The 25,823-nt window shown below is 40.6% G+C and overlaps 4 protein-coding genes and 2 long non-coding RNA genes across 21 annotated transcripts in view; 2 read left to right on the top strand and 4 right to left on the bottom strand.

Moving 5' to 3' along the window:
• Positions 1-87: 87 nt before the first annotated feature.
• LOC124199905 lies at positions 88-5,266 on the bottom strand. Of its 4 annotated transcripts, none has more exons than XM_046595942.1 (14): positions 5,107-5,266; positions 4,553-4,963; positions 4,232-4,419; positions 4,080-4,168; positions 3,807-3,998; positions 3,305-3,736; positions 2,578-3,249; positions 2,093-2,517; positions 1,868-2,024; positions 1,474-1,812; positions 1,120-1,400; positions 940-1,056; positions 718-875; positions 88-656 (listed from the first exon to the last, which is right to left on the bottom strand). In XM_046595942.1, the coding sequence occupies exons 2-14, from the start codon at positions 4,846-4,848 to the stop codon at positions 460-462; spliced, it is 3,543 nt and encodes a 1,180-aa protein (XP_046451898.1). In that variant the 5' UTR covers positions 4,849-4,963; positions 5,107-5,266; the 3' UTR covers positions 88-459. The 4 variants fall into 4 exon arrangements, with proteins under 4 accessions (XP_046451898.1, XP_046451900.1, XP_046451901.1 ...); XM_046595944.1 differs by having other exon boundaries at positions 4,553-4,940; positions 5,107-5,248; XM_046595945.1 differs by having other exon boundaries at positions 5,091-5,239.
• A 39-nt stretch (positions 5,267-5,305) lies between these two features.
• On the top strand, positions 5,306-12,783 carry LOC124199907 (LDLR chaperone boca-like). Of its 4 annotated transcripts, none has more exons than XM_046595950.1 (7): positions 5,316-5,619; positions 5,678-5,752; positions 5,828-5,988; positions 6,046-6,193; positions 6,770-6,858; positions 7,005-7,157; positions 7,226-7,664. In XM_046595950.1, the coding sequence occupies exons 1-5, from the start codon at positions 5,452-5,454 to the stop codon at positions 6,806-6,808; spliced, it is 591 nt and encodes a 196-aa protein (XP_046451906.1). In that variant the 5' UTR covers positions 5,316-5,451; the 3' UTR covers positions 6,809-6,858; positions 7,005-7,157; positions 7,226-7,664. The 4 variants fall into 4 exon arrangements, with proteins under 4 accessions (XP_046451904.1, XP_046451906.1, XP_046451905.1 ...); XM_046595949.1 differs by having other exon boundaries at positions 6,770-6,859; positions 7,022-7,157; XM_046595951.1 differs by lacking the exons at positions 7,005-7,157; positions 7,226-7,664 and adding an exon at positions 12,691-12,783 and having other exon boundaries at positions 6,770-6,859.
• Positions 10,483-11,739, bottom strand: LOC124199908. The gene is made up of 3 exons (XR_006877065.1): positions 11,179-11,739; positions 11,018-11,098; positions 10,483-10,929 (listed from the first exon to the last, which is right to left on the bottom strand). It is a non-coding gene; the product is annotated as an uncharacterized LOC124199908 (long non-coding RNA).
• An 834-nt stretch (positions 12,784-13,617) lies between the features above and the next one.
• LOC124199904 lies at positions 13,618-14,473 on the top strand. 2 transcript variants are annotated; one of them, XR_006877061.1, is made up of 3 exons: positions 13,618-13,703; positions 13,770-13,895; positions 14,133-14,473. It is a non-coding gene; the product is annotated as an uncharacterized LOC124199904 (long non-coding RNA). The 2 variants fall into 2 exon arrangements; XR_006877062.1 differs by having other exon boundaries at positions 13,619-13,697.
• Positions 14,474-17,000: 2,527 nt separating this feature from the next.
• LOC124199902 (kelch-like ECH-associated protein 1) lies at positions 17,001-20,381 on the bottom strand. 3 transcript variants are annotated; one of them, XM_046595940.1, is made up of 11 exons: positions 20,043-20,258; positions 19,442-19,704; positions 19,236-19,350; positions 19,012-19,175; positions 18,794-18,943; positions 18,593-18,706; positions 18,406-18,531; positions 18,109-18,337; positions 17,652-18,042; positions 17,372-17,581; positions 17,001-17,305 (listed from the first exon to the last, which is right to left on the bottom strand). In XM_046595940.1, exons 2-11 carry the CDS (start codon positions 19,616-19,618, stop codon positions 17,155-17,157), a joined length of 1,827 nt encoding a protein of 608 aa, XP_046451896.1. In that variant the 5' UTR covers positions 19,619-19,704; positions 20,043-20,258; the 3' UTR covers positions 17,001-17,154. The 3 variants fall into 3 exon arrangements, with proteins under 3 accessions (XP_046451896.1, XP_046451895.1, XP_046451894.1); XM_046595939.1 differs by lacking the exon at positions 20,043-20,258 and adding an exon at positions 19,820-19,957; XM_046595938.1 differs by having other exon boundaries at positions 17,652-18,337; positions 19,442-20,381.
• Positions 20,382-20,775: 394 nt separating this feature from the next.
• The window catches only part of LOC124199900, a 102,355-nt gene continuing 97,307 nt past the window's right edge, over positions 20,776-25,823 (bottom strand). For all 7 annotated transcript variants that reach the window (XM_046595929.1, XM_046595930.1, XM_046595932.1 and 4 more), the window contains 4 exons: positions 25,171-25,734; positions 24,721-25,012; positions 24,346-24,559; positions 20,776-24,252 (listed from right to left, as the gene is read on the bottom strand). In XM_046595929.1, the coding sequence (XP_046451885.1) occupies positions 21,536-24,252; positions 24,346-24,559; positions 24,721-25,012; positions 25,171-25,734 (3,787 nt within the window). In that variant the 3' untranslated portion in view covers positions 20,776-21,535. The remainder of the gene's footprint in view (positions 24,253-24,345; positions 24,560-24,720; positions 25,013-25,170; positions 25,735-25,823) is intronic.

The following is a 25,823-nucleotide window of genomic DNA, read 5'->3' as shown; positions in this document are numbered from 1 at the left end:
TTTCTTTTATATAATGTAAAATAACGAGCCTTTTCCCGAGAATAACTTGTTTTGCCACTAAATTAAAACTTCTAGGTGCTCAGTCAATTTCAAACACTGGCATATGTGTATTGTGTTTAGTACAAGAAAAGGGGAGTATGCAAATAAGGAACAAACGACAGTCAAAGACGGAGGTACGCTCTTTGTATCAAGATAAAAGAAATTGAAAAAAAAAAAAAAAACTTTAAACAAGCATGGCAAATTACGGGTCAGCTTCTGATTTTATCGGTTCCAAGCTGTTTAATCATTTACAGGAACTTCTTTAAAAAAAAATTAACAAACAAAACAAACACGACATCGAAATGATTTGCACATTTCCGATTCCACGAACGAGTTAGGAATGTTCGTCATTTAGAGCTTCAACTTTCCCATTCACAGATAAAGAGTTTCTTATGTTTCCTATAAGCAAAATAATTAATTTTATTTATCCGTAACACACGGCATGAGAGTTTCGTCGTGGCAATTTGGTCTACTACGACGCTGATAAAAAAGAACATAGCCATGGCTGAAATCTTCATCTTGAGGCGCACGCGATAAGACGGTTTCATCGTTATAGTAATGCCAGTCTTTCGAGTTGACGTGTCGTGTGTACGCTGTGTAATGACCCGACGAAGCACCTAAGGAAAAAGAAAATCAATTTTAATTGAAGAAAGGATGGATTACAATCCAACAACTTACTTCCAAAGTGACAGACAACTCCATAAAGATCATACATGTAATCTTCACTGTTATTGGAAACATCTCCGTTATCAACGTAAGGTTGCAAGCACAAACCAGTCAAGGGAAATTCCACCCTATTATCAAGTTTGCTGCTCGAATTGTCATGGAACACGAACCTGAGTGAGAGGAAAACCTGGTAACATAAAGAAAAAAGAAACTTCCACACAAAAACAAACTCACCGTTTCAGATAAACTATTAGATATGGAGGGGCCTGACAGATGGACAAGGTTTTACTTGCACACTGACTTTTCTGGCACTTGGGACAGAACCAAGGATTACCTTCGTCAAGAGTTTCACTACAAATTAAGCGTTGAAATTTAAACATAAGTTCATTGTAAAAATGTCAAAATGCTTTGTACCTTTCTGAAAAAGCACTGAGACAATCATCCAGAGTAAGTGGTTCTTTTTGAAAACGTGATGAAGAACTGGAGCTGCTTACGCAATCGTCCTGCTCGGCAGCAGTCTGTAATTCAAAAAATTTCTCCCATTTCGTCACCTCAAATTCGACTTCTTCATCGTCTGGAGGATAAACTTGCACCGCTAAGCAATCGCCCGGCTGGAGTGAGATTTGATCAGCATCGGGACTGATTTTGCATCCATTGCAACGATTAGGATAAACACAGCGAGGGCATCTTATTCCCTAATTGACACAATTTATCATATTTAAATGTATTAAAAATAAACTTAAAAAGATTTCTGACGGAAAATAATACCTGTTGATCCACAAAGCACAGATCGAAGGCGTTCACTTTAGGATAAATGTTCTTGACAGTGTCGTATAAGCTCTTAGGTGAGACGAGGTTGGGAAGCTGCAAGAGACGAGGATGCCCAATTAGCCGACTACTTTTGGGGTTAGCGGAACGTAGATTGCTGGCCAGTCGAAAAAGAACAGGTAAATTGAGCAGTCGGATGACAGGTCGGTAGCAATGGAGTTTATCTAAAGGTGCAAACTCTTCTTCTGGTTTAACATCCATGCCGCATACTGGACACTGTAGATAATCACCAATTCGACTACCTCCGCCGAAGCTACTTCGATGGTGTTTGCAAGAGGTCTACAAAGTAAAACAATAAATATTTGTAATAATCTAACATTAATCAACCTAATACCTCAATGCAGGATTGGCACAAGAGACACGTGCACGATGTGTGCTTCCGTAAATCTGCATCGGCCATTTCCTCGAGGCATATAGCACAGCTTTTCCACGAGTTGTCCATTATCGGTGCCGGTAAGTCTGTCTCGGCAGGGTCACTACATTGTGTTATACTGTTTGGAGAAAATACAAGTTAGGTTGACAAACGAAAATTTTGACTGTGATTAACTGTGAATCTTACGCAGCGGAAACGCCAGTTGACGATGAACAAACGTCGTCACTACCACTTAATCCAGCTGGTGTAAGGGAAGGGGAAGGAGGAGGCACCGCAAAGGCATATACCGACCGGTGTTGTCCATCCGTTAAATTCCGGAGTAACAACTGGTCCTCCAAAAACCGCACGATGACACGGTTAGCCACCTCTGCCAGCACTAGCCTACCACTTTGCTCCTCATTCAATCCTAAACATTTGACCAGCATTTGACGCAGTTTCAACACTTCGTCATACTGCTGGAGCAGCAGTTGATGACGGCTAGAACCATTCGCTCCCGATGCTGGAATGTACACCACTTCTATCAGGCGTTCCAGCGCACGTGGCAAAGGGACGGACAAGTACATAAAAGGCTCATATGTTACCGAAACGTGTTTGCAAGAGCAACAAACAACCTAAAAATAATTGAGTTTAATGACAAAATATAAAAGATTGCTGAAAACAAAACGAAATACCGTGCTGCGGAATTGTCCCTGAAATGTGTGTGTGACCACAGACTCATTTGCCATCGAGTTCGTTAAACATACACCGTTATCACTACGGGAAGATTCTTCTTCCCTGACGGCCTTACTGAGAGCACCGAGCGAGTCCCACGGCGATGTACCTCTATTATCATTGACTTGACCAATCGCCAGCGCTTCTTGGCCGTCATCGTTTTCGAGCCGAGCCTTTTTACTAATACTACTAACATTCTCGTTGTTTGGACTTGGCAATGACTGTTCGCCACAAGAGGTAGCTTCGGCCAAAGAGAGCGGGAATGAAGATGACAAATTTTGATCTTCACTGAGACGCTTTGCTGTCTCTTTCAACATGTTGGTATTTTTTACTTTGTTCTTTTGGACTAAATGTTGCTTGGCTTGCATGAGGACCTGAGCACTGTCCGTGTTCCGAACGAGTGTTGACGCCACCGCAGCCCGTGGTTTGACCTGATCCGTTGGCGGAAATTTACCAGAATCAAAGCAGATCTCATTATTAGGCGAAGTCTCGGCAGAACCAGTTGATATGTTGACGTTTGCTGTTTTAGATTCTTTCATCATGCTGCTAATTTCACTAAGTAGATTTTTTTCTAGGACGATATTTTGAACAGGGTCTGCACATGGATTAAGCATATTGCGCTCCATTACCAACTGTAAGAAAAATATTTGTCATGAGTTGCCAATGTCAGAATAAGCAATTGATTACCGAGCATTTCTGAGGTGAGAGAGAGCTTCCTTTAAAGAGAAGGTCAGTGACGCTGCCATCTTGGGATGGTGGATGAATTGTGAGAGGAAAAAGAGGTTGTTTTACTTCCTCTGGAATAGGTAACGATCTCAGAGATAATGCCGCTGCCTTGGCACGCGTACTACTGCAACTTGTAGTACAGCTTGATGAGGTCTCCACAGAGTCCGAAGAACTTCGAGGAGACGACAATTGACTCGAACGTGAGCTCTCGTAAAGCTCCATTGGTTCTTCCGTCAACAGGCAACAGTCAGCTGGGAGATCTGCATTTCTTCCAGTACCAGTACCGGGTACAATATCCCTCGTGTGGTCGGAAGTGCCTTCCTTCAAAGCTGTCTGGCTAAGATGCTCATGAAGTGAATCCAGCAGTAAGGCAAGAAATTCTTGACAATCATGCTAAGTACGTAAATTACTAAATGTAAGAAACGAGGGAAAGTTTAATTTATAAATATATGTTTCAGGTTACCTGACGATAGTCTTTAAATTGGGGATGATATAAGGACAACGTGTGTTTAAATTCAGCCGGCCGGAGGGTGCTGAAGCGACCACTCCACATTTTTAGAAGAAACGCGGCAAACTGCGCCGTAAGATGGACGGAGTTGCATCCGATATACTGATCGTCAATTGAATTTGAATGGAAGTAATTCAAAAGTGGCGGCTGTATTGGCGAAAATAAATACTGGCTAAGATTTGGCAGTTCAATCAGAGACTAAGATTTCAACATGAAGTGATATTTTACCGTATTAATTAAACACTGCAAACCAGCGTTCATAAAGCACGTGTTTCCAAGGTTGCGAAGACCACAAACACCAGGAATGCTGTTGGAATCTAATGTACCGAATATTTTAATTTTGTGCGCATGAGATTTTTTATTTTTGTCATTCCACTTACCAGCTACGTCTCCCAAAAGTTCACAGACTGATTCCCGGTCATCTTCAAATAAGTCTAGCGTAGTTGGGAACAGAGGCGTGGGACTTGTCCATGGTCCTGAACTGGCTGTTTGCCCTAAGCTCATACAAGACAGTTCAACTCCTCTTGCAGGAATAGCAGATTCATTGCAGAAAGCATCATCATCATTCCTATTGAAAAGTGATTTAAATGTAAAAGTTAGGAAATATAAGATTAATTCTTAATTTAAGATATTCAGAAGAATGTTACTACTAATTTGACAGTTAGCAATGAATTTGAGTACTTGTGAATTAAAATCATTACCATGAGTTAGCAATACCCATGATGTCCAGGTCTCCCCCTCCTTCAGTCTCTGCTATAGGATTTGAAGGAGATAGGGAACCGTTGAAATCGTCAAGCTGGCTTGATGCACTGATGCTGCGAGGACTGCCACTTAAATCAGGCTGAACTTCTACACTTGAGGGACCACCAGCATCAATAATATCATTGCCCTCAGTGTACCACAATTCTGGCTGACAATCGTCTCCTGGATCCTTCACAGACAGACCCAGTTCTTGTGAAGGGGAGGAAACATGAACTGGACTTCCCTCATGAGCCATTCACTCAGCATGTGTCCACTTCTATTTCACAACTTGTCATCCATTAGTCCGAATCAGTTAATGAAATCCAATTTCATTTATGATGCCTCTGACTTTGGAAAATGAAGAAATCAGGCTAGAATTAAAAAGTTGTTTTTAAAAATGGTAAATTGAATTTTGTACTCTAACTTTATAATTATAACACAACAACAACAAAAAGGCTGCACAAGTAAATCATACAAAGGTAAAACAGCATAACATACCATAAACAACACTTACTTTTTTGTTAACACTCCTGTTCCTTCACTGAAATTAAAAAAGATTGCAGACAATGGCTTTAGTCGGCGAACACAACCAAACCAACAGGAATGGCGAAACGAAACAGAAAATTATGTTTCTTAGGCCGGTGTTAATGGCGCATGTGGCAGCGCCACCTATCTTCGAAATGATTACTTCGCCTCCAATGTTCTACTATAGGTGGCAGCAGTATAAATTTATATCCATCAAAACAAACGTGTCATTATTCAACTGGTTGACTAGTTTCAATTTCGTTTTGATTAAGAAATAAGGAACATTTCTAGAATAGAACAAGAACATATCATTCGTGTCCCAGCATTGTCTAAAATGGTTTCTAGGAAACTTAACATTGTCATATTGTTGTTTGCTTTCAACTCATTACTTTTGGTTAATGGTGGTAAAAAAAGTAAGGATGGCGAGAAACCAGCATGGGCAAAGAAAGATATTAGAGATTATAGTGAAGCTGACCTAGAAAGACTGCTTGATCAGTGGGATGTATGTTATTGTTTGTATAAAATACAATGTATAGATTTCACATAATTTTATCATTTAGGAAGATGAAGAACCACTACCTAATGATGAGCTTCCTGAGCACCTACGCAAGCCTCCACCAATAGACTTTTCAAAGGTAACCAAAGGTGTATTGCATCCATCAAGTCTAATACTATTTAAAATATCAAACCTTTTTGTATGGATTTTTCAGATTGATACTTCTGATCCAGAAAATTTATTAAAAGTATCAAAAAAGGGCAAAACAATTATGACTTTTGTACAAGTTGCTGGAGATGTCACACGCAATGAAGCAGATGACATGACAAAGTTGTGGCAGAGTGCACTATGGAATAACCATATTCAAGCTGAGAGGTATATTTGTTTGATATTGTTTATGATAAATTTTTATATCTAATTCTGTATTTCAAGGTTTATGGTGGATGACAATCGTGCCATTTTTATGTTTCGTGATGGCTCACAAGCTTGGGAGGCTAAAAACTTTTTGGTTGATCAAGATAGATGTTTCTCAGTAACAATAGAAAATAAAATTTATCCAGGGAAAGGAAACCCAGAAAATGTAAGTAGTAATAATTAATTTTATTTAAGAAAGACCATAGTGATTGTGGAATACTTTTGACTTTGGTCATTGGTCACAAACTAAATTCTATTGTATAGTTCATATTCCATTTGTCTGTTGGGGCCATTTCATTACTTTGCTGATTGAATCAAATGTCTTCTTTAGGTAAAAGAATCATCCAAAGAGAAAAAAAAAACAAAGAAAACAAAAGTTAAACAAGAACTGTAATGGCAGGGACATTCCAAATACATTTATTTCACTTGATAGTTGGCTTGAAATCAAATGAGATTATTTTAAGTATGATCTTCCATTTCAACTTTCATAACTTCTGTCGGTTTTTTTCTGTAAGTTTTTCAGTAATTGGAAATTCTTTGTGCACATTATAACCTTATTAATAATTGGATGTATGACGTTCAGGCCCCGGCGTTCAGGTCCCGGCGTTCACTACTTTCGATGTGGGCCTGAACGTCCACAAGTTTAAATACTTATTTGATTATTATTTTAAGTATTATAGTAAAAGAAGTGATGGATCTTCTTCATTGCTGTTTAATATATGTGTGCATGTTTTTGTTGCAGACTTGCAGCCAGATGTTAAAAGATTTTAAGCACTTTTAACTGGAACTCACAAAGACTAAAGTACACATAGAATAACTAAGAATGAACAAGGTAAATACTAGAGTAATCTACTCCTCTGTCGTCTCATTTATCGGATTTGTCGAAATCACTAATATTTTTATAGCCAATGGCTGATTGCATAGAAATACTAATTACCTTTTATGATAAATATTTTCATCATGTAATTTATTCTTTCGAATTTTTATTTTGGAGGAACTCGCCAAACTCGAAAATGCAAACACTGAAGTGTGCTATGTTTATTGAGCCTGTTATCTCAAAGATTCATTAACATCCTTGTATCCGCAAATTGGAGTGACATGCGATGTACGCATGCATCTAGAATCACTGTGTAATATTCAAGATTATTTATGAGTGGGGTGTTGCTTCCTTTATTATCTGGTATTTCTCTTGTGTTAGCCGAATTCTTCAACCATAAAGGGGACAAATATCTACGTACCTCAACACTTCCTTAATAATTAATGAAGGCAAGTAGTTTTTTTTTCCTATTTTCGGGTAGCGTTTAACGAACTGTTTTTATTTTCTCAATCTCATTCGTAAACGAAATGCAATTGTTTTCGGAACAACTTTCGTCTGGTGAATGGAGAAATTAAAATTCTTCTTGGATACTCGCGAGTCGCGACTTTTCTGCTGTCCTCTGTTCCACAGCTAGAAGCCTAGAAGTGTCATTAAACGAGATGTTTTCAAAACAACCCAATAGATGCATTAGTTATAACACTTTATAAATAGTAATATGTGAGTTGTTGTCGGCTTGTCGCTTTATTTGACCAAATGCGACTTTTTTTAATTTATTTTGCAGGCTCTACTTCAGCTATACCCCTTTCGGTTGTTACTACGAGAAAATGAGATCGCATCTTGTATCAGTCTCGCCAATCTTTAAGTCATCATCGTGAAGTTGTACATCTGTACAACTTCATGTTCATTTCATTCACGTTCGTTTCTGTACAGCAAATAAGATGTCTCTTTGCACATCCATTAATACTGCAAAAGAATTCTTTGTTGATTAAAGAAGAAGTCCAATATCGGCAGCAATCTGCAGAATAATCCAACTCGTCGCAGTAAGTGATGATTTGATTTTCCTTATGGCGAAGTTTTGAAGTAAAAGGACGAAGGCGGTAAATTTTTTTCTACTTTTTATTAATTTGTTGGACATTTTTATGACTCCAAGCATTTTCTAATCAGTGGTTGACTGGTTGTATTTAAGGTTGTGAAGTTGCCACTTGTAATTTTGTCAATAGGTGGGGTTCGAATTCGTCCACCAGGGGGTGTGCCGGTGTGGTGTTCGGTAGCAAAATCAATTCACGTCATTCGTTTTCTGGACGCTGACGCTGTATGGTGTGTTATGATTTGTATTCGATTACTTCGGGTTTCCAACATTGTCCATCATGAAGATAGAAAGGTAATTTATTTAGTTTTTATCCATTAGTAGTATGTATGTTAAATAGAAATTATTCATGTGTGAATCTAACGGTTATTTTGCCTACAATTTCAGTCCCACTCCCAGTGTGTCATCTGACCATGTGGCGGATGTGGCCTGAAATTGCTGTCCGTATGCCGAAATGTCGTCTCGTACCACAAACTTAATTGCAATGGTAATTATTTTTATATTCCTTTTCAAAAATTAAGATGTTGTAGTAGTCTTAAGTCACTATATTCCTTATTTGGATATTTCATTACATATTTTCATTTTGTTTCATCTCCACTTGATGTTTTTAAAACAAGTGTTGATATTTTTCAGCTGCGTAATTATGATAAAAATATTGTTAAAGCACCTTTGAAAGAAGTCGTTGGTTGCTAATTTCATTTTGCAACTACTGCGTATTTCCATAGCTAATTCAATCTTTTTCCCTTGTTTTTTTATTGCTAGACTAATTCAAGCTGGTGAACAGTGGTGTTTGCTGCTTAATGTGTTGATGGTGAAAGGTGTGCTCAACTCGGAACAAACTGTCGTTGTCTCTTGTGTTGGTGAATCTACAGTTACTTTGCTAACCTTCTTCAGCTTCTCTGGATACAAGGTTTTTACAGGAATTTTTTCTTAATGATTAGAATTAGATTGTTTTAATATAGACATCTAGAAATGTAAACTGTGGAATCAGTCAAAAATAGATTCAGTGCTGAAGCCTTTTGAAGAAAGACAATAGAATTGCGATTTTTGTTTATCTTCACGTGCGTTACCTGTGAAATAGCTATTCCTGTCCAAAGCTGAATTCCACTGGGCCAAATTATCTGATCACATGACTTCACTGTTGTCCATTTTGCAGAAACCGGAAATACTTTTATATTAATTGACGCATTTCCGTTTTAGATTCAACATGTTGAACTGTTTGATGCCAAAGTTGTCAGAATTCTAACCCTAACAGTTGCTGCTGCCTCACACCCACAGACAGAAAAGTTACTCAATTTCTTAAGACAAAAGTAAGTTTTATATTTTGTCTTGACTCCCATACTTTTAGATTGGGTTTTACATGATTTAATTTTCATCATTTACTTCATGTGTAATTGGAAAATCTTGTTTACTCTGGACTCTGTAAAATTTCTTACATCATAACAAATTTGAGGAACTGCTTAGTTCAACATTACTCCTCCCAATTTGATTTTACTCTTTTCAGTTGAACATTAGAAATCTGTTCCTTAATAGTAATTTCAGTTTGTAATAAAATAGGTTCAACAGCCAGCTGATATCTCTGCATTGTTCTTTAACACTAAATGGTTATTTGGTGCGGCCAGCCGGTGAAAGGCGTCATCAAATCAAGTTCAGCTGTGGCACGGAGTCTGTGGTGCCGGTGTATTCTGGAGCGTGTTGGTGTTCTGTGAAATGTTTTGCTTAAACTGTTTTGTGTGTCCTTTGGGACCACCTAGGTTAGGTTCTTTTGTTAACATGTTTCCGTACCGGAACTTAGCGTTGGGCCCAAGATACTTGACGAGATTATTTGCCATTGAAGTAATTTATGATAGACAATTGCATATTGTACTTTCTTCTGTTAAGCCTCGTTTCCATAACTAACAAACGACCGCTGTGCAATACTTCAAAAGGAGAAGGAAGTCGGAGAAATAATGAACAGCTAGTCCCACTGCGGAACCCGAAATGAGCGGCGAGATTGTCTCAAATCTTGATCTGATCTAACTATTTCCAGAAGTAGATCATATCTTTTAGGCAATGCTTATTTTAGTCTCTCATTTAATCATTGACTTAATTAAATCTCCGTTTATGTTTCAGTTCAATCGTTCGCCGCCGTTCCATCAACAATATCCATTGTTGATACTGATGAGAGGCTGCTGAAATTTGAGACTGATTGATAAATTATAAGTGTATATATCTGTGTTCCCTCTGTTTCCTTAAGTAAACAGTAACCAACTCCCCCCCCCCCTCAATCACCCTCTGTGATAACCGTGATGAAACGCATGATTTGAGCAAACTTTGAAGGGCTTTCAGTCTAACCCTCCTTTGATTAATCGCTCCCGTAATAACATTTTCACAACTCCTTAATCTTTGTATATAATTCCTTTTTTTTCCCCTTCACATATCATTCTATCTTTACTTGACAAGTGCATATCTTTGCTCTCTCCCCGTTTCCTTAAGTAAACAGTAAGTAACCAACTTCCCCCTCCCAGTCATCAACCCACATGATACGAGCAAAACATTTGAAATTTTTTGAGTCTAACCCTCCTATGAATAATAACTCCCGTAATAACCGATCCACAACTTTTTAATCTTTGTGGGGAAATCCTTTTTTTCATTTATTTTTTATATTTATATTTTATAAGTGCATATCTTTTCCTCCCCGCTATATTAAGTAAACATAACCACCTGCACTTAAGTAATCATTAAAATTGAACGATCACAACACCCACAATTTTAGAAATATAATATACCCAACCGCAATTGTTGGGCGCGGAAAGATTAGGATACGACAAATGTCGATAGGTTCACCCCAAAATCATGTAGGAACAGATTACCTACATCGTATGCTGCATGAATGTGACATGACAGATGAACAAGCACCACCACCAACCATCAAGGCCAGTCAGCTTCAAGCACACTTATCAGCGTCTCCTCATTGGCATCTCCATTAACAACTTGAACATCATTTAAACATCAAAACCTGCAGAGAAAAAGACAGATTTTGCTTCAAACAGCAATAGATATATCACAGGCAATGTCTGTTGAAAATTTTTTTTTTAAATAATTACCCTCATGTCACATCCAGAATTGTCAATCAACTACTTCTGCACCAAGTTTCCTAGTAGGATAATTCCCTTTTAGGTAAAGTCCTATTTGAAAATTACACATGACAAAGAAAATGAAAATGGAGGGACTTTCTGCCTTACCAATCTAATTAGATGCACCGTACCTAGAGTGAGGATCGAATGAGCCAGAAACATGCTGCTGTTGTGGGACTGGATAGTGTGGAAAGGCCTTTTTCATCTTCACCGTTTTGTGATTGACTTATCATTTGCTTTACCTTGTAGTAAACCAAAACAAATAGAAAAATATTCTGAATAACAGTTACCAACTCGTATTTTTCCTATCAGCAATCCACTGTCCAAGAGCTGTTGCCCGGGTGCTAAAACGTCTGAATCACTAACACATGCCATACACAAGGCACAAACGAATGTCAAGAGCTCTTCCTTCTCCTCATTGTAAAAGTTGGACTGACGTCCATTATCATCTTGGGGATTTCGTCTGTTGTTTTGTGATGTGCTGCGGTGGTGGCTTTTTTTGGTGAAGACTGAAGACGAGATATAAATTTGGAGGGGAGAATATTACGTGAGTATCAAATATATTTGCCTTTTATTGTTAGTTATTGACTTATTTCAATTAAGTGTGTCAACAAGCTAGAGCGGATTTTTTTTTCATGTTATTACTGATAAACGTTTCTTTTTCCTGACGCTAGACGGCATAGCCTCTGATCATTTTCCACTCAGTTTTATTACGTTTACTTTGCTCTGAAGAAATTTCTCGCTGGAAATTACTGCTGGGTAATGGCTGTCAGTTTCTGTCACAACAAAGCTCACTTGTTAGATTTTTAATAATTTGTGTTTTTGTTTCTACTTCCGGTTTTCTCATTTCTGTCAGTAGTTTAGTAAATACTCATCTGACGCACAAAAGAACCACATATTCGTGATCCTCGTCCAATTTTTGGTAAAGTTCATGTTTTTTTTTCTACGTACGCGTACTTCCGGTTTCTAGAATTATCCTGAACTATAGTTCAGGAAAAATCTCGATTTTGACCAAATTTTGGATTTCGGAAAAATTACACCTAATCGACCCCAAATTTCACGGAGATCATGAATATTTGGTTTATTTTGTCGGCAGCTCAATGGTTAATGCGCTATCGCTTACTTCCGGTATACTTCCGGAAACTTTGCATAAAACTAGCAAGTGAGCTTTATTCTCTGTACTATTCTCAAGATTTCAAGCTAGGTTTAGGCAAATAAAAGTGCACCGTTCAAGTTATACAAGTAGCTAAAGAACTGAATTGCTTTAAGTTACATGGCAGATACAGAACTGCAGCCCGATAACCAGTGCGGTGAAAACATTTTTTAAATCCCATATATGTAATAGTTTTAATTCAAAGCAATAATGTTTTTTAAGATCTTCAATATCACTAGAATTCAAAAATTTTATGTTGTGTGTCATGTCAGTGGTGTCAGAGGTGTCCAATAGATGACATAGGTGTTCGTGTTTATCATGTGATGGCGGATTGTTGGGTGGTTGTCAAAAGTTTTCCTTAATTTTTCCATGAAAGTTACCGATGAATTCATAAGTGAATTCAAGTTTATTTCTGTGCAACTTGTTTGTGATGTGATTTATTCCGTATGTGTGTTGCATCACCTTACATATTTCTTATTATAACGTGTAGGAAGGAACGCGGAAGGCAACTGAAACTACAAGTAGGCTCCTATCATCAATTCTTTGATTAAAATCGTCGTTCTGCTGGATGCTTTATCCTGTTGCTACAGGTAAAAACCCATAATAGCTTAGTCACAATTTTTTGAATACCTCTTTACATTTTTAGTTCATATTCTATTGGTGATCTTGAGTTTCTAAATTCTAATGATGTTGGTAGATCACTAACCCCAGCGTGGACAACACATGTTGTTTTTTTCATGTTTTCTACAAATAATGCATTGATAGACAAGTATTATTCTTCCTTGAGAAATTTTTAACTTTTATTTCATATTATCTATTATTTGACATAATACAGGCCATGGGTAATCTTCAGGTTAATTGCAGCAACTTGGGACTTGAGAGAAGTCCTGTGAAAAGACACAGGGCACATGACCAGATTTGTATTTTTCTGAATGTTCTACTCAAGTAGTAGGGAACAACTAACTTTACCTTATTGCATGAATGTTGGAATATTTATTGAAATATTTCCTATAGTATGCAACATGACTAATTTTTTATGCCAAAGTTAGTTGGAACCCTAACTCAAACACAGACAACACGTTGCTGCTGCCTTACAGCCACAGGCAGGAAAATGATTCTTTTCTTCACAAAATTGTAAGTTGTATTATTTGTCTTGACCCTCCATACTTGCTTTTAATATTATAGATTGTTGTGTTGAAAAAGTTGAGGAGAATGATCCGAAATAGCTAACTAAAGAATTTGTGGTTGTGTCATAGGGAAAGCTGCTGGAGTAATCTAGTGCCCATCCCCACTTGATTCATTTCGTGCCAGCTAGTGAATGGCGTGACGAATTCAAATTTAGCTGCTGCGTGCTGTCTGCAAGCAAGCAATCCAATTGAGTGTCGCTAGGTGGCGCGAGTGTCTTCAGGGGACCAAAACCAAATCCGGCCATTTTGTTCCTTGACGCAGCAGAAGTGGGATGCGGATGCCGGTCGTGACGTTTGGCATGATGAAAATGTAAAGGTATTTTTTGTTAATTTCTTAGGGTTATAAATATGTAATGTTAAACTTCGATGTGTAAATTTACAGGCGATTTCAATACCAATTTGTCAAATCATTAACTCGGACTTGAGTGCCTGTTAATTTTGTCGAAATGTCGTGCCTCGTGTGTCTTGCCGCCTGTACCCGTACGTCTCGTCCCATGCAAAAGCAAAAGTAATTATTTTTATCCAATTTTCTACTTAAGTACTTTGTTAATATGACTAGAGATCAATTTGCAACTTGAATACCTTGCTAATTCTTACTTCCTTAGTAAATTGTAGATATCGGAGAGATCTGTTTGACTGCGTAGTTTGTCCTTACTCCTTGTATTCTTTTTTCATAATGAGTCCTGTTTTATTGTGTATGCATACTTGTGTTTCCCGATGGTAATTTTTCTATGTTCTTCAATAGGTCTAACAATCCCGCTTCTTGGTGCAGCCAGATGGTGAAAGGTGTAATGAAGACAACTTCAACTGTTGTATGCAGGATGTGGTGCCAGTGTTATCCAGAAGTAGCTGTGCTGGAACTGTTATAACGAAGTAGCTGTGCCAGAATCTTTCCAAGTTGCTGACTTCAAAATTTTAACTGTTTTCATATGTGTGGTTTGCTTTGCAAGTGGTATCCCGTGTTGCTGACTTTAAATATTTTTATTCGTTTTTATTTGTGGTTTTGCTCTGCCAGTGAGTTGCTGACTTGAATTGGTTTCATCTTTTGTCTGTTTACTTGTGCAGTATACGATTGTGGCAATCTGACCCCATGTCAGATTTGACATAGTCGAAAACTGCTAGATTAAATTCCGGCTTTCTGCACCAACAAAATAATAACGGCACATGTTATTATCGCGGTTGGGAAAGTCACAGGCCCCCCCCCTCCCTGGGGGCCATAAAATATATGTGGTTATTGTTAAAATAAATAAAAAAATTAAAAATATAAAAATTATTTCAATTTTATAAATAAAAAAAACTTTGGGATAAAAGAACATCGCCAATTTTTTGCGAAAAAGACTTAGTAAAAATAATAAATGGTGGTTGTTTTTACGGAATTATAAATTTAACAAAAATTTGGGCTGGAAATTGTTTACTTTTTTAAATATATTAAAGAAGAATAATATTTGTATGGAAGTTTTATAATTTAATAAAGAAAACAGCAGGCAAAATTTTAGGTTTCAATTATTTATTTCTTTTTAAAGAGGTAATGTCATTGATTAAGAGCGAAAGGTTCAGACTTGTTACGGAAACAGTAGGGTTAGTCAGTTCATAACATTTTCGTGGTCTCATTGCAATTCACACAACTATAGCCAGAGGAAAATTTGTTTACTTGGGGAAAGAGAGAACAGATATGCATTTGCAAATTATCTAAGCTAAATAATTTATCAATCTCTTGAAGTTCAGCAGTCTCTTCTTAGCTTCACCAACAGGTTAAGTCTGGAACGGCGACGTACGATTGAACTGAAACGAGAACGGAGATTTAGTTACAAGTCAATAATTGAATAAAACTATTCATCCAACATTACCTCAACATGGGAACAGGTAGTAGGAGAACACACCAACAAAATGCCAGACAGCCATCAGACAACACCAACTATTTTGCACAACAGCTCAACTTTGCATGGACACCAACATGATAAATTGAAGTCTGATGTTGAACTGCAAGCCTGCAGAAGCTCCATATCAGTGCATCTCTCAATCAGAAAATGACTGCCACACCACAGCACACGAGACCTCAGCACCATTATCACCTTCAACACCAAATTGACCCAGGAATCTAACAAAGCAAAAGAACACAAGTTAACCAAGAACATTTTCAAACAAAAAGAAGGGATATTCAGTTCTGTTAAAGAAAAGCTATTGTTTGTAACTTTTCATAAGCTGATGAAAATCTTTTCACAAAGGCTCTTATTTGAAAAAGTTAGTAATTGTCAAATGTAGTCTAAATCAAAGTTTTATACCCAACTCAAGTTATTTCTAAGCAAGGAACACAGACTACAATTTAAGCAAAATGCAAACCCAACACAAGGCGTTTTTTATGTAGATTGTTACCATTTCAGATTTCCTGTTTTCTTTCCATTTTCATCTCACAACGTGATACATCACAGAGGCATTCTGTTGACTTGGCACTGCACATCGAGAAAAATCTCCACCAACGTCTAACCTGTCAAAAAATAAATTAGATGAGTAAAAGTAACTTTTCAAATTATTCAAAATCCATGTTTTCGCAAGCTTAATTCAAGTTCATCTTTCGCCTGAAATAATTCTCTTATAAAATCACAGAAAATATTTTCAACTAATGTGTATCTTTAGATAACAAATGTTTAGTAATTGGTAATTAATAAAAAGCTCAATTTCTATCAGAAACTCAATTAGGCTACAGAATTTCAATATGTGAACAAAGTTTTAGGAGTTAGGATTATTAAGTTACTCAACATTTTTACTTGTACTGTTCTAAAGTACTTTGACATGTGACGAAACGTACAACATGCAGCAAGAGGCGACATTTTAAACAAGTGTACGACAAGCATGGCCACATTGAATTAGCTAGTATAAATTTAAGGCCATGTTACCCGTAAATTAACCGTAGAAAACATTAAGAATTAAAATAGGAATTACCTTTTTTTATGAAGAACTAAGTCGGGAAAGAAAGTACCCAGCAATGATGGCTAGGCGCCGCAGCAACCTTCTCGGTCAGCGTCTCGGAAGAAAAAGAGTGAAAAATTGTTTCTGGTCTCAAATCTATGGTGACCACCCCCAAACACACTTAATGCTGAATAGTTCAATCCCTAAACACACTGAAATATTTTGCCACCTAGTGACAACCCTTTCACATGATTAAAATTCTAACAAGTGAGCTTTGTTGATGAAACCGAAACTGGCAGTTATCACCCAAAATTTCGTTATAGTGGAAGCGAGAAATTTCTTCAGAGATGTGCAAAGAAAACGTTACTAAAAATGCTTGTTATAGTGGACTGCATAAACGTAACTAAACTGATGCTTCTTACAGTGGAAAATGAAAGGCTATGTTAGTATGCTGTCTAGCGCCAGAAAGAAGAAACGTTTAAAAGAAACATAAAAACTGTCCGCTCACACTCAAAATAAAGCTCGTTAAAAGTTAACTCTCAACTGTTCAAATTTTGAAAAAGTTCACTCATATAGTCCCATCTCTTCCTGACACGCATGGCAAATTCAACTCATATAGTCCCATCTCTTCCTGACACGCATGGCAAATTCAACCAAGTCAAGTTTCGCGCTTTCAAACGAGTTCAAATATATACTGAACACTGCGTAACGTGGGCACATCAGACACCCTATTTTATTTTCAATATTATGTACACAAATGTGGATATGTACAAACAAATCTTCATTCAACCACTTAATGCATAAACCACGTGACTGGATCTATGTTTAGAGAAATATCTAAAGGCTTTCAATGAGTAGTATCAACACTGTGTCGAATGCGCAGAACATGGAGAGCAAAAAACTGCAGTCGCATGACCTGATCGTGGGCAACTTAGTGGAGGGCCAACCCGCCACTGATCAGTTTCAAGATTATAAATTTCAACTGTATCGACGACACTGGTCCCATTGAATCTAAATGAGTAAATGAATGATTAGTTGAAAGCTTTTTTTTTAACACTACAGACTATGTCAAATTACCCTCCCATGGCATAAATTTGTTTATCTAAGACTGCTAAGGTGAGCGCGCTTCTAGCTGTCAACATTGGGCTCAATTGGGTCCAAATATCCTTTTCTGTATCGTATCGTTCAAATGAGCTAAGTTGTCCAGATAAGCCCATCCCGCCAGCCACATAAATATACTGCCCAACAGCTACCACTCCGGCTCCACTTCGTTCCTGATTCATGGCGCTATAACATAAATACACAAAAATTAGTTTCAAATCAGAAGAGTCAAAAGAATTCCCAAACAATACATTACCTAACAAATAACCATTCATTTTTCTCGGGGTGGAAGCATTCCACGGATTTAAACCGATCAACACCGTGAAATCCTCCTATAGCGTACAGAAGTCGATTGACAACAGCTGCTGATACTCCGACACGAGCTGTATTCATAGCTGCAACCAGTTCCCATTGATCTCTTTCAGGATTATAGCGTTCGACAGTGTCCAAATCCGTTTTCCCTGAAGCTCCTCCAACGGCATAAAGATAGCCGTCCAGGACTGCTAAACCAGCTCGATGCCTAGTTTGAAGTAAATCGGCACGCGAATGCCAAGTGCTCGTAACAGGATCGTAAGCGTTTACATAGCCACTATGACCCAACGCATCCGGAATATTTTCTCGGCCACCAACGGCATACAGCATTCCTCCTATGTAAAAAAAAAAAAGACAGTTCATATTTTCGAAGCATATATATAGATTTTTTTTTTTTTTACGTAGAAAAGCTCCTCCAAGACCAGAAAGAGATTTAGGTAAAGGTGGGAGTGTTAGCCACTTGTTTTCGCTGACTGAGAAGGCTTCAAAAAGGTTAAGCGAACGGCGTGAGAAGCCAGCGACAATATAAAGGACACAAGGAGCTGATGGAGTTCTCTGCGGTACACACGGTGATTTATGAAGGGATAATTCCTGGAAAATTTTTGCTAAATGTTCGCGGCAGGCTGGTACCTGTAAACCAAAGATTTAAAAAAATTAAGTTACAAACTGGTCAGTTTAGATTACCGTATGCAATTTACCTTTCTTAATATATCACAATTCTTCATCTGATCTTTTAGAAAACTGGGCGAGAGGTAATGACAGCGAACAGCGCCTAAAATGTCCTCCATTTTGGGCCGTCGATGCTCCTCGTTACTTCGAACCCACTAAAGCATAAAACTACAATGTGAAGTAGGCAAATGCATGAGCATTCATTAAATGCTTCACCTTTAGAACGGCGTTGTATACATCTCTTTCCTCTCTAACATTCAAATGGTCGCGTCGAATTAGAGCCACTAACTGACAAGAACTCAACTGTAAGAATTCCTCCTCCTGACAAACCTGAAATTGGCAAGATTTTTTCATTTTTAAAAGGCACTGTTGATTTGTACTTCAAAGCATTTATTTTTTTTTTGTTTAAATTCATACCTGAATAAAATGTTGATCAATGAATTCATTTGCAGCTTTGTATAAATTACTACAATGGTGCTGTTCAGCAAATGCTGCAATACCAAGGGCATTACTTGGGTCTAATTGGTTTTCAAGGAAGGTGCAACAGGCTTGAATCACCGGGGATACCTAAACAATGAAATGAAAAAGTAATTAAGTACTATGTCTCGTAAATAAGTTTACATTGAGCCATGTACCTGCAGCATATTTGCTGTGGGAAGTAACTGGCAGACAACTAATTGGTTTATAACAATTTCACCAGTGTAGATGAAAGTAAGAAGTTTGTTCATCACAGTTGGGCACACTCCTTGCAATTTAACGACAGATGCATCCTTTTCTCTGAGACCACTTGTAAACATGGCTAATATAAAATTGTATTATTTGACAGTTTTTAATTGAATTAACTGTGATAATGTATTACCTTTAAAGTACGGGCTAGCAGCAGCCAATACTATTTTGTGAGCGTGAAAGGTTTCGTTAACAACATCTAGCCTAACATCTGTCAACATCTGATTATGCTTCATCACATACAAACTCTGAAAGAAATGAGGTTACGAATTAGTTCTGTGATATGACAACTTTTGAGAAATTGACATGTCAAATAAGTATTACAAAAATTGTATATACCTTTAGCAGATCATATTGGTATGATTTGATGCAGCATTTCATTTCTCCCTGAGCAGCGAATGTGTATGATGCAGGGTCTAAACCTGAGGCAAAGCTCTGATCGCTGGAAGACTGGTTGCATTGTGATCGTATTTTCCAGCATTGTGAAAATCCTGAACAACCAGGATTGCTGTCCATTGTGAACTAAAACAATCGCACTTTTCGAAGAACCATAAAGAATTCGGTTTGAATCGTTTGTTTCTGACAATGTCTTCTCCCCTTTCCTAAGTATTTCACAGACAAAGAAATAATGTCACTATTAAACATCAAACAATGTTGAAACATTTCTGGATGATTTCAGTTAAACACATTTTACTACAAAATATACTGAAGCCTGACAGGCAGAGCTGTGGAAACACAGCTGTTTTCAGGTACGAGGATATTATTAATGCTTCGTCATGCTTAACAGACGTAAACTTATCCTTCGCCCTCGTCCAAGCACGCGGTTATCAACATTCGACTTCGAGTTTCGACTGCTACGTTCGAGATAAAAGTCGACTACCTAGTAGACTACCTGCCAGAGCCAAGTCGACTTAATTCGAATAAACGATAAACAACTCACCTCTGCGAAGCGTGAACTACTTTGCACTTCACGGGGATTTCTTCGCGTTATTATACAGCGAACAAGTTTTCGAATAAATCGATAAATAATTTTATTTCACCGATCTTGACGGACTAAATTAGCCGCGCGCTCGTGCTGTAATGACTAGAAGAAAGTCGACTTTTCTTTTGTAAGCCAGTGCCTTTGCGTATTTAGTCTATTATATAGCTCGGAAGAAAAGTGTTGGAATCTGAATATAGAATGCGAGTATTGCTATTTTAACGAATTGTTAAGTTTTCGATTCCTTCGAACAGTTTTAGAAACAGAATAACTGGTAAAACCAGTCCTATTTTGCATTACTCAGTAAAGCCAACAGGGCCCCCGGGTAGAACCATATGAAAAAATATGCTTCGTCATGGTTAGTGATGCCAAGAGCCAAGAAACACGAAAATAATAATAAAAAAAAAGACTGCGTGATAACAACAAGCCGCAGTTCGCTGCACTGAGCCAAATACGCCAACCCTGCGCAACCGTTGAAAGACCAAAGTCTGATAGTAACACAAAAAAAAAGGATGGAAAACTTGTTATCCTTCGTCGGTTTTATCAGATTGATTTTACATACCCTTGGCCTTCCTTAATTTTTATCAGATATTTTTAGACTTGATACTTCGTCACAAGTCTGAACTTTGAATGATATATATTATCTTTCAGATTGCTTTGTTCTCCAGGCAACATTCAATAAAGTCAAAAATTGTTTAAAAATGGAAATAAGGATTGTGTATTTAGAAGAGTTACACAGATGACAAAGGTAGAACATATTGTACAAGAATGAAGTGCACTTTTGCATATTTTCAGCCATTCAATTCAAAGAACAAAGAACAAAAGCTCTCCTACGTCGAGATTCCACACTTGGTGGACACCATTTTAAATTATGAAACTCAATACGAAAAAATTGGGGGGAGGGGGAAACGGTAAATAATAATAATAATAATAGGGATAGCCCCTGTGGAATCATTTTCTATAAAAAAAAAGGCAGTTATTATTTTTTTTTTGAATTTTTTGTTTGTTTGAGACGGATAAACCGAAATAGCTGCTGTTCTGTATGTACAAAACCTGTGCTTGGTTGGAAGCATGTGGGGTGGGTTTCTTTCCTCTCAAGAATTATGTTGAGCAGAATGACATCTCATATAAAAAATTGTATATGCATGGTGTGTATGTATGTATGTAATATGTACTTTTATGTATATATGTATAATGTATATTTGCAGCACGTTCTACTGTAGATAATGGAGCAAATGTTGAAGCGAATAATCTCGAACGAGGAGCGGCAGAATAAACTCAAACTGTTCATCCCTTCCATTTTTCTTCTCAAGTGTACAGGGTGTGGTGGGCGGGATTGAGAGAACAGAACCGTAGTACGCAACGCTCTCTCTCGTGCTGGGGAAAAACAAAAATTAAATCATCTCATTTTGATCGGGTCCTCCTTCCTTCCAGGAATGTTAAATGTTTGATGGTCAAACGTAGGATTCCTCTCCGTAACTGTCGGTTGATTCGGACCGCTGTCGCGTCTGCTGCTGCTGCTGGTGAGCAGGAGGAGAGCGATACGGTGGCGGAATGCTGGAACCGCTCGACACGCTCGAATTGCCGTTGAAGAGAGCCCGTAGTTGAGAGACACTCCAGCTGATTTCAGCCCGCCGGAGTGCCTGACTAGTTGCGGAGCTCTGCGATTGCGGCTGCGGCGTACTCGGGAAATCTGGCTTCTCTTCCTCAACGTCTTCGTCGTCCGTTCCGTCTTCCGACGAGACTTTATCCAGCGGAGGGAGGGAGTGAGATCGGTGAAGCCCCAATCCATCCCTTCCGGTGGACGAGTCTTTGGTTCTGGGACGGCTGCGCTCCGTTTCCACGGCCACTTCCCGTCGCCTGTTGTTGACGCCTCGCGTGTTCTTCTCGTAGCGGCCCACCGTCAACTTTGGCGGCGGCGCTTCGTCGGCGGAGGAGGCCGACGGAGTCAGACTGGGTTGCGGCGACAGCGACGTCTGCGTTTCAATTTCGCAAAACTGGGCCCAGTGACCGGACGTCTGGATCTCCTGGTCCACTCTCCTGTCGCTCTGGTCGCTCAGCTCGGCTTCCTGGTCGTCCTCTTTGGTCGAAGTCCACTCCTCGCGTCCGGCGTTGTTCTCCATGGCCGTGCGGAGGTTGTGGGTGGAGAAAGCGAACGAGCGATGCAGCGGAGTGTAGCTGTTCTCGATCGAGACGACGCTCACGTTGTTGCCGCGGTTGCGCTCCTTGCGCGGAAGCGACGGCGGCTGAGTCGGACTCGACGATCCGCTTCCGTCCAAACTCGACAGGATCGAAGCGTCCATGTGGATCGTCACGGGCCTCGTTCGGCTCGACGACGGCGATTGCGCCGAATTATTGATCCGCATCCGCACGGGATTGTGCGAGCGCAGGTGAATCTTCTGCTTGGGCGGAAGCGGCGGGATAGGATCGCTCTTGGGCGGCAAAGGCGGAGGGGTGTGGCCCTCGGCGTCCCATCCGGATTCGTCCGGCTGCTGGCTGTTGAGGCGGATGGGCGAGGCGCGAACCTGAATCAAGCTGTTGTTGTTGGATTTCTCCTTCCACGTCGTCCAGTTGGTACCGCCCGTAACTGGCGTGCCCTGATGCCTCTGGCGTCGGCTCATCATGGCCTCTTCATAACTGGGAATATCCGGAGTCCCACTCAGCGATCCACTGCCGTTAGAGTGAATGGAGTAGAGACTCGTGTCCTGCTGCTCACGAGAGCGACGTCCGCCATTGCTGGCGTAGATGACAGTGTCGTAATCGGCGTAGCGGCTCGATCCGGTGGGCGGCGTCGCGACGTAGTGCGAGGATCGAGAGGCCGAACCGGACGAAGGTGCGCAACTGACGACGGGCCGCCGCTCCGCTTGCCTCGATCGATGTTCGTGGTGCGGAGTCGACGTCGTGGCCATCCGGCTAGAGCTGCTGCTGCTGCTTCCCGTATTGGTCCGGCTCGAGTGTTTGGTGGACGGTGTTCCGTTGCTGTTGGGGTAGACGATCGATCCGGTACCATCTTGGGAAACGATGATGTGAATAGGAGCTGGAACCGGGACAGTCAGCGCTCCGTAGGTGGATTCCCAGGCGGAATTGACGGCCCGATAGTCTTTCGATCCTCGCGAATTCGATCGGCTAACGTGCGGAGTCGAGTCGTCATCGCTGAGCGTGCTGGAATCGTATGACCGATCGGCCGTCGAGGCCTGCTCTTCGGCCGTAATGTGCGGCGTGGAATGACTCGGCCGGATGGATCCGCTCGAGTAATTGGGGCTCTTGTGCCCGTTGACTCGACGGTCCGGTTCGTCTACGCAGAAGCGCAGGCCTTCCATGTCCAAATTGGCGTCGGATTTCGATCGACGGGACAGTTCCATACAGTCCATCGTCATCCGGGTTCCGACGGGCGGAGCTGGTGCCCTTCCCTTGCGGTGAGCGGCCGGTTTCTTGTAATTCTGATGGTAATGGATTTCCGACGACTGATTGACGTTGGCCAGGCTCTCGTCAGAGGCGCTGCGACGCAACATCATTCCCGACATGGGCGGCGAGTCGAACTTGACTCCGCCGGATTGCTTCCGGTTGTGCGACTTGCGCCTGAACCAATCCTGCCGCTGGAAATGCGATCCACCCGACTGGTATTCTTCGCCCAGGACGACGGTCGGAGTGGCTTTCGGCACGGCGTAGACGGCGTCGTCCGACATCTTGCGATAAATCGCATCCGGTCGCGAATGATCGTAAACGGGCGTGTAGCTCGACGGGCCGCCGTTCAACTTGCCGTAGCTGTCCAAGAGACGGACCGAACCGTTTGCAATTCCATTTTTCTCGCTGCCGCGGATGGACGGCACAGAGTACATGGAGCGGGTCTGATCAGCCCTGCTGGACACGATAGTCGCCGAGGCTGTGGTCGAGCGGGATCGCAATTGAACGCCACCATTTCGTGATTTGTCACGGTCCGATCCACGGCCCGACGACGACGACTCGCTGCCTTCTTCCATGTCTTCGTCGGGTGTGTAGAGTTGAGTGTCGGAAAGGGTCAATCCGGAATCCCTGGACAAGTTGGTCACCGACATTTTATCGCGTCTCAAATGAATCGAATGGACGTGGTGGTGATCGTGTTCGAGTCCGTCACCCAGCAGCTCTCGCTCCAGACTGTCGATGGATGAATCATCTCGGCGCATGACATCCGCTGTGATAATTTTTCAAAAATAATAAGAAATGATGAGAGTTAGTTTTTTTTTTTTCTATTACGTCATAAATAATAATTTCTAATAATGATTACAGTGATAAAGACTGTGCAAGCTGTCTGATTCCTCATTGCCGGAATCGTGCTGCATCAATCCTTGTCTGGCCATGTGTTTCTGTACGGGCGCTTGACGACTCCGGCTGTGTCCGTTGCTCGTCACGCCGTTCGTGTTACAACTCACTCTCCTACTACTGTTTTGAGCTTCCGGAGCGGATGTGGCAGCCGGTGTTTTGTCGTTCAACAAATTGGCCTGTTGTGAAATAAGGAAAAAAAAAACCAAAATAAAATAACGTCAAGATAATTTTTTCGTTGTTTAAAAAAAAATTCTGGTTGGAAGAGGGAGGGGGTTGCGTTAGCGTGATTGATTGTGTGAAAAACAAAAAGTAAAAACAACTAAAAAAAAAAAATTACCGTCTCGGCGCCAAAGAGGATCGAGCACTTGTCAATGAGGACGGCCACAAGGGCGGGGACTTGCTTGGATGCGGTGGCTTCGGCGCTGAGAGCCAGGGCCGGATTCAGGGCCGCAGCTGCGGCCGTAGCGTTAGCGGTGGCCACGGGTGCCCAGAGCAAGCTCGGCCCAACGCAGACGGCCAAATTCGAGGCTGACATCATATTGTGGGAAGAATTGGCCACGATGTGCAGGAGCACGCACAGAAAATGGCGCAGCAGCGTCACGTTAGCGCTGGGAAGTCGATCGCACAACCTTGACAAGTGAACAAAAACAAAAGAGAATGATCACATAAATATTTATGAACAATCAACACGGAATATCTATCTGCATTTTCCCAAAATAAAAATACAATTTTGTTCCTTTTTCCCGACCTAAAAATAACGAAATCAGATGGATGGCACAAAACATACCCTTTGATTTTCTCTAAAGCAGAGTCTTGTCCGTCCATGGCGGCCACCTGGAGCCACTGGTCGTACATGCCGGAGCAGAGGAGACTGTCGGGCAGCGAGCGGAGAAAGTCCTTGAAGACGACGGCGGTGACGACGGCGTTGACGCCGTTCCAGTCCATCCTGGACCCGTTGGCGTCGATGCGCTCGCGGATCTCTCGCACCTGGCGAGCGTTGGCCGACTTGCGGAAAATGCCGACCGTGTGCGGTCCCTTGGCTCTGAGTTCCAGCAACATGTCCATGATGGGTTGCGGGAGCTGATCCGGTTGGGGGAAAATCTTGTTGAGCGGCTGGCCAAAGAAAGCGCCAGCTTTGGCTGCTGCCAATAAAGTGGGAGAGGTCGGATTGCCGGCGCCCACCGTTTCCAGCGAGTCCGGTTTGCTTTGGACCCGCCGAAAGACTTTCTGGATCCTGGTCGGCGATTTCTTGGTTTTGGCAGCGCCGCCGGCGCCATTCGCGCCCTTGGTGGCCACCACTTGCTTGGCATTTCCCAGGACGGAGCCGTTGAAACTCGGCTTCTGCACACTTCTGCATCCAAAAATTAAAAAAAGGAAAAGAATTCCGGTTAATTTTCAATCGTCTACGGGGAAAGCGCAGTTTGATGAAATCAACGATGA

The sequence above is a fragment of the Daphnia pulex genome, chromosome 8 (assembly GCF_021134715.1).
Source record: "Daphnia pulex isolate KAP4 chromosome 8, ASM2113471v1".
In the NCBI taxonomy this organism is placed as follows: Eukaryota; Metazoa; Arthropoda; class Branchiopoda; order Diplostraca; family Daphniidae; genus Daphnia; species Daphnia pulex.
Note: the sequence above shows the minus strand (reverse complement) of the source record. Positions and strands in the feature narration are given on the sequence as shown.

Coding starts and splice junctions, on each gene's coding strand:
- LOC124199905 (XM_046595942.1), bottom strand. CDS start 4,848: ATGGCTCATGAGGGAAGTCCAGTTCATGTTTCCTCCCCTTCACAAGAA. Junction 3,999..4,079: donor TGCAGTGTTTAATTAATACG/GTAAAATATCAC, acceptor TCGCCAATACAG/CCGCCACTTTTGAATTACTT. Junction 1,813..1,867: donor TGTGCCAATCCTGCATTGAG/GTATTAGGTTGA, acceptor TTTACTTTGTAG/ACCTCTTGCAAACACCATCG.
- LOC124199907 (XM_046595948.1), top strand. CDS start 5,452: ATGGTTTCTAGGAAACTTAACATTGTCATATTGTTGTTTGCTTTCAAC. Junction 5,620..5,677: donor GACTGCTTGATCAGTGGGAT/GTATGTTATTGT, acceptor TTTATCATTTAG/GAAGATGAAGAACCACTACC. Junction 5,989..6,045: donor AACCATATTCAAGCTGAGAG/GTATATTTGTTT, acceptor CTGTATTTCAAG/GTTTATGGTGGATGACAATC.
- LOC124199902 (XM_046595938.1), bottom strand. CDS start 19,618: ATGGACAGCAATCCTGGTTGTTCAGGATTTTCACAATGCTGGAAAATA. Junction 19,351..19,441: donor ACCAATATGATCTGCTAAAG/GTATATACAATT, acceptor CATTTCTTTCAG/AGTTTGTATGTGATGAAGCA. Junction 17,582..17,651: donor AATGAATGGTTATTTGTTAG/GTAATGTATTGT, acceptor TTTATGTTATAG/CGCCATGAATCAGGAACGAA.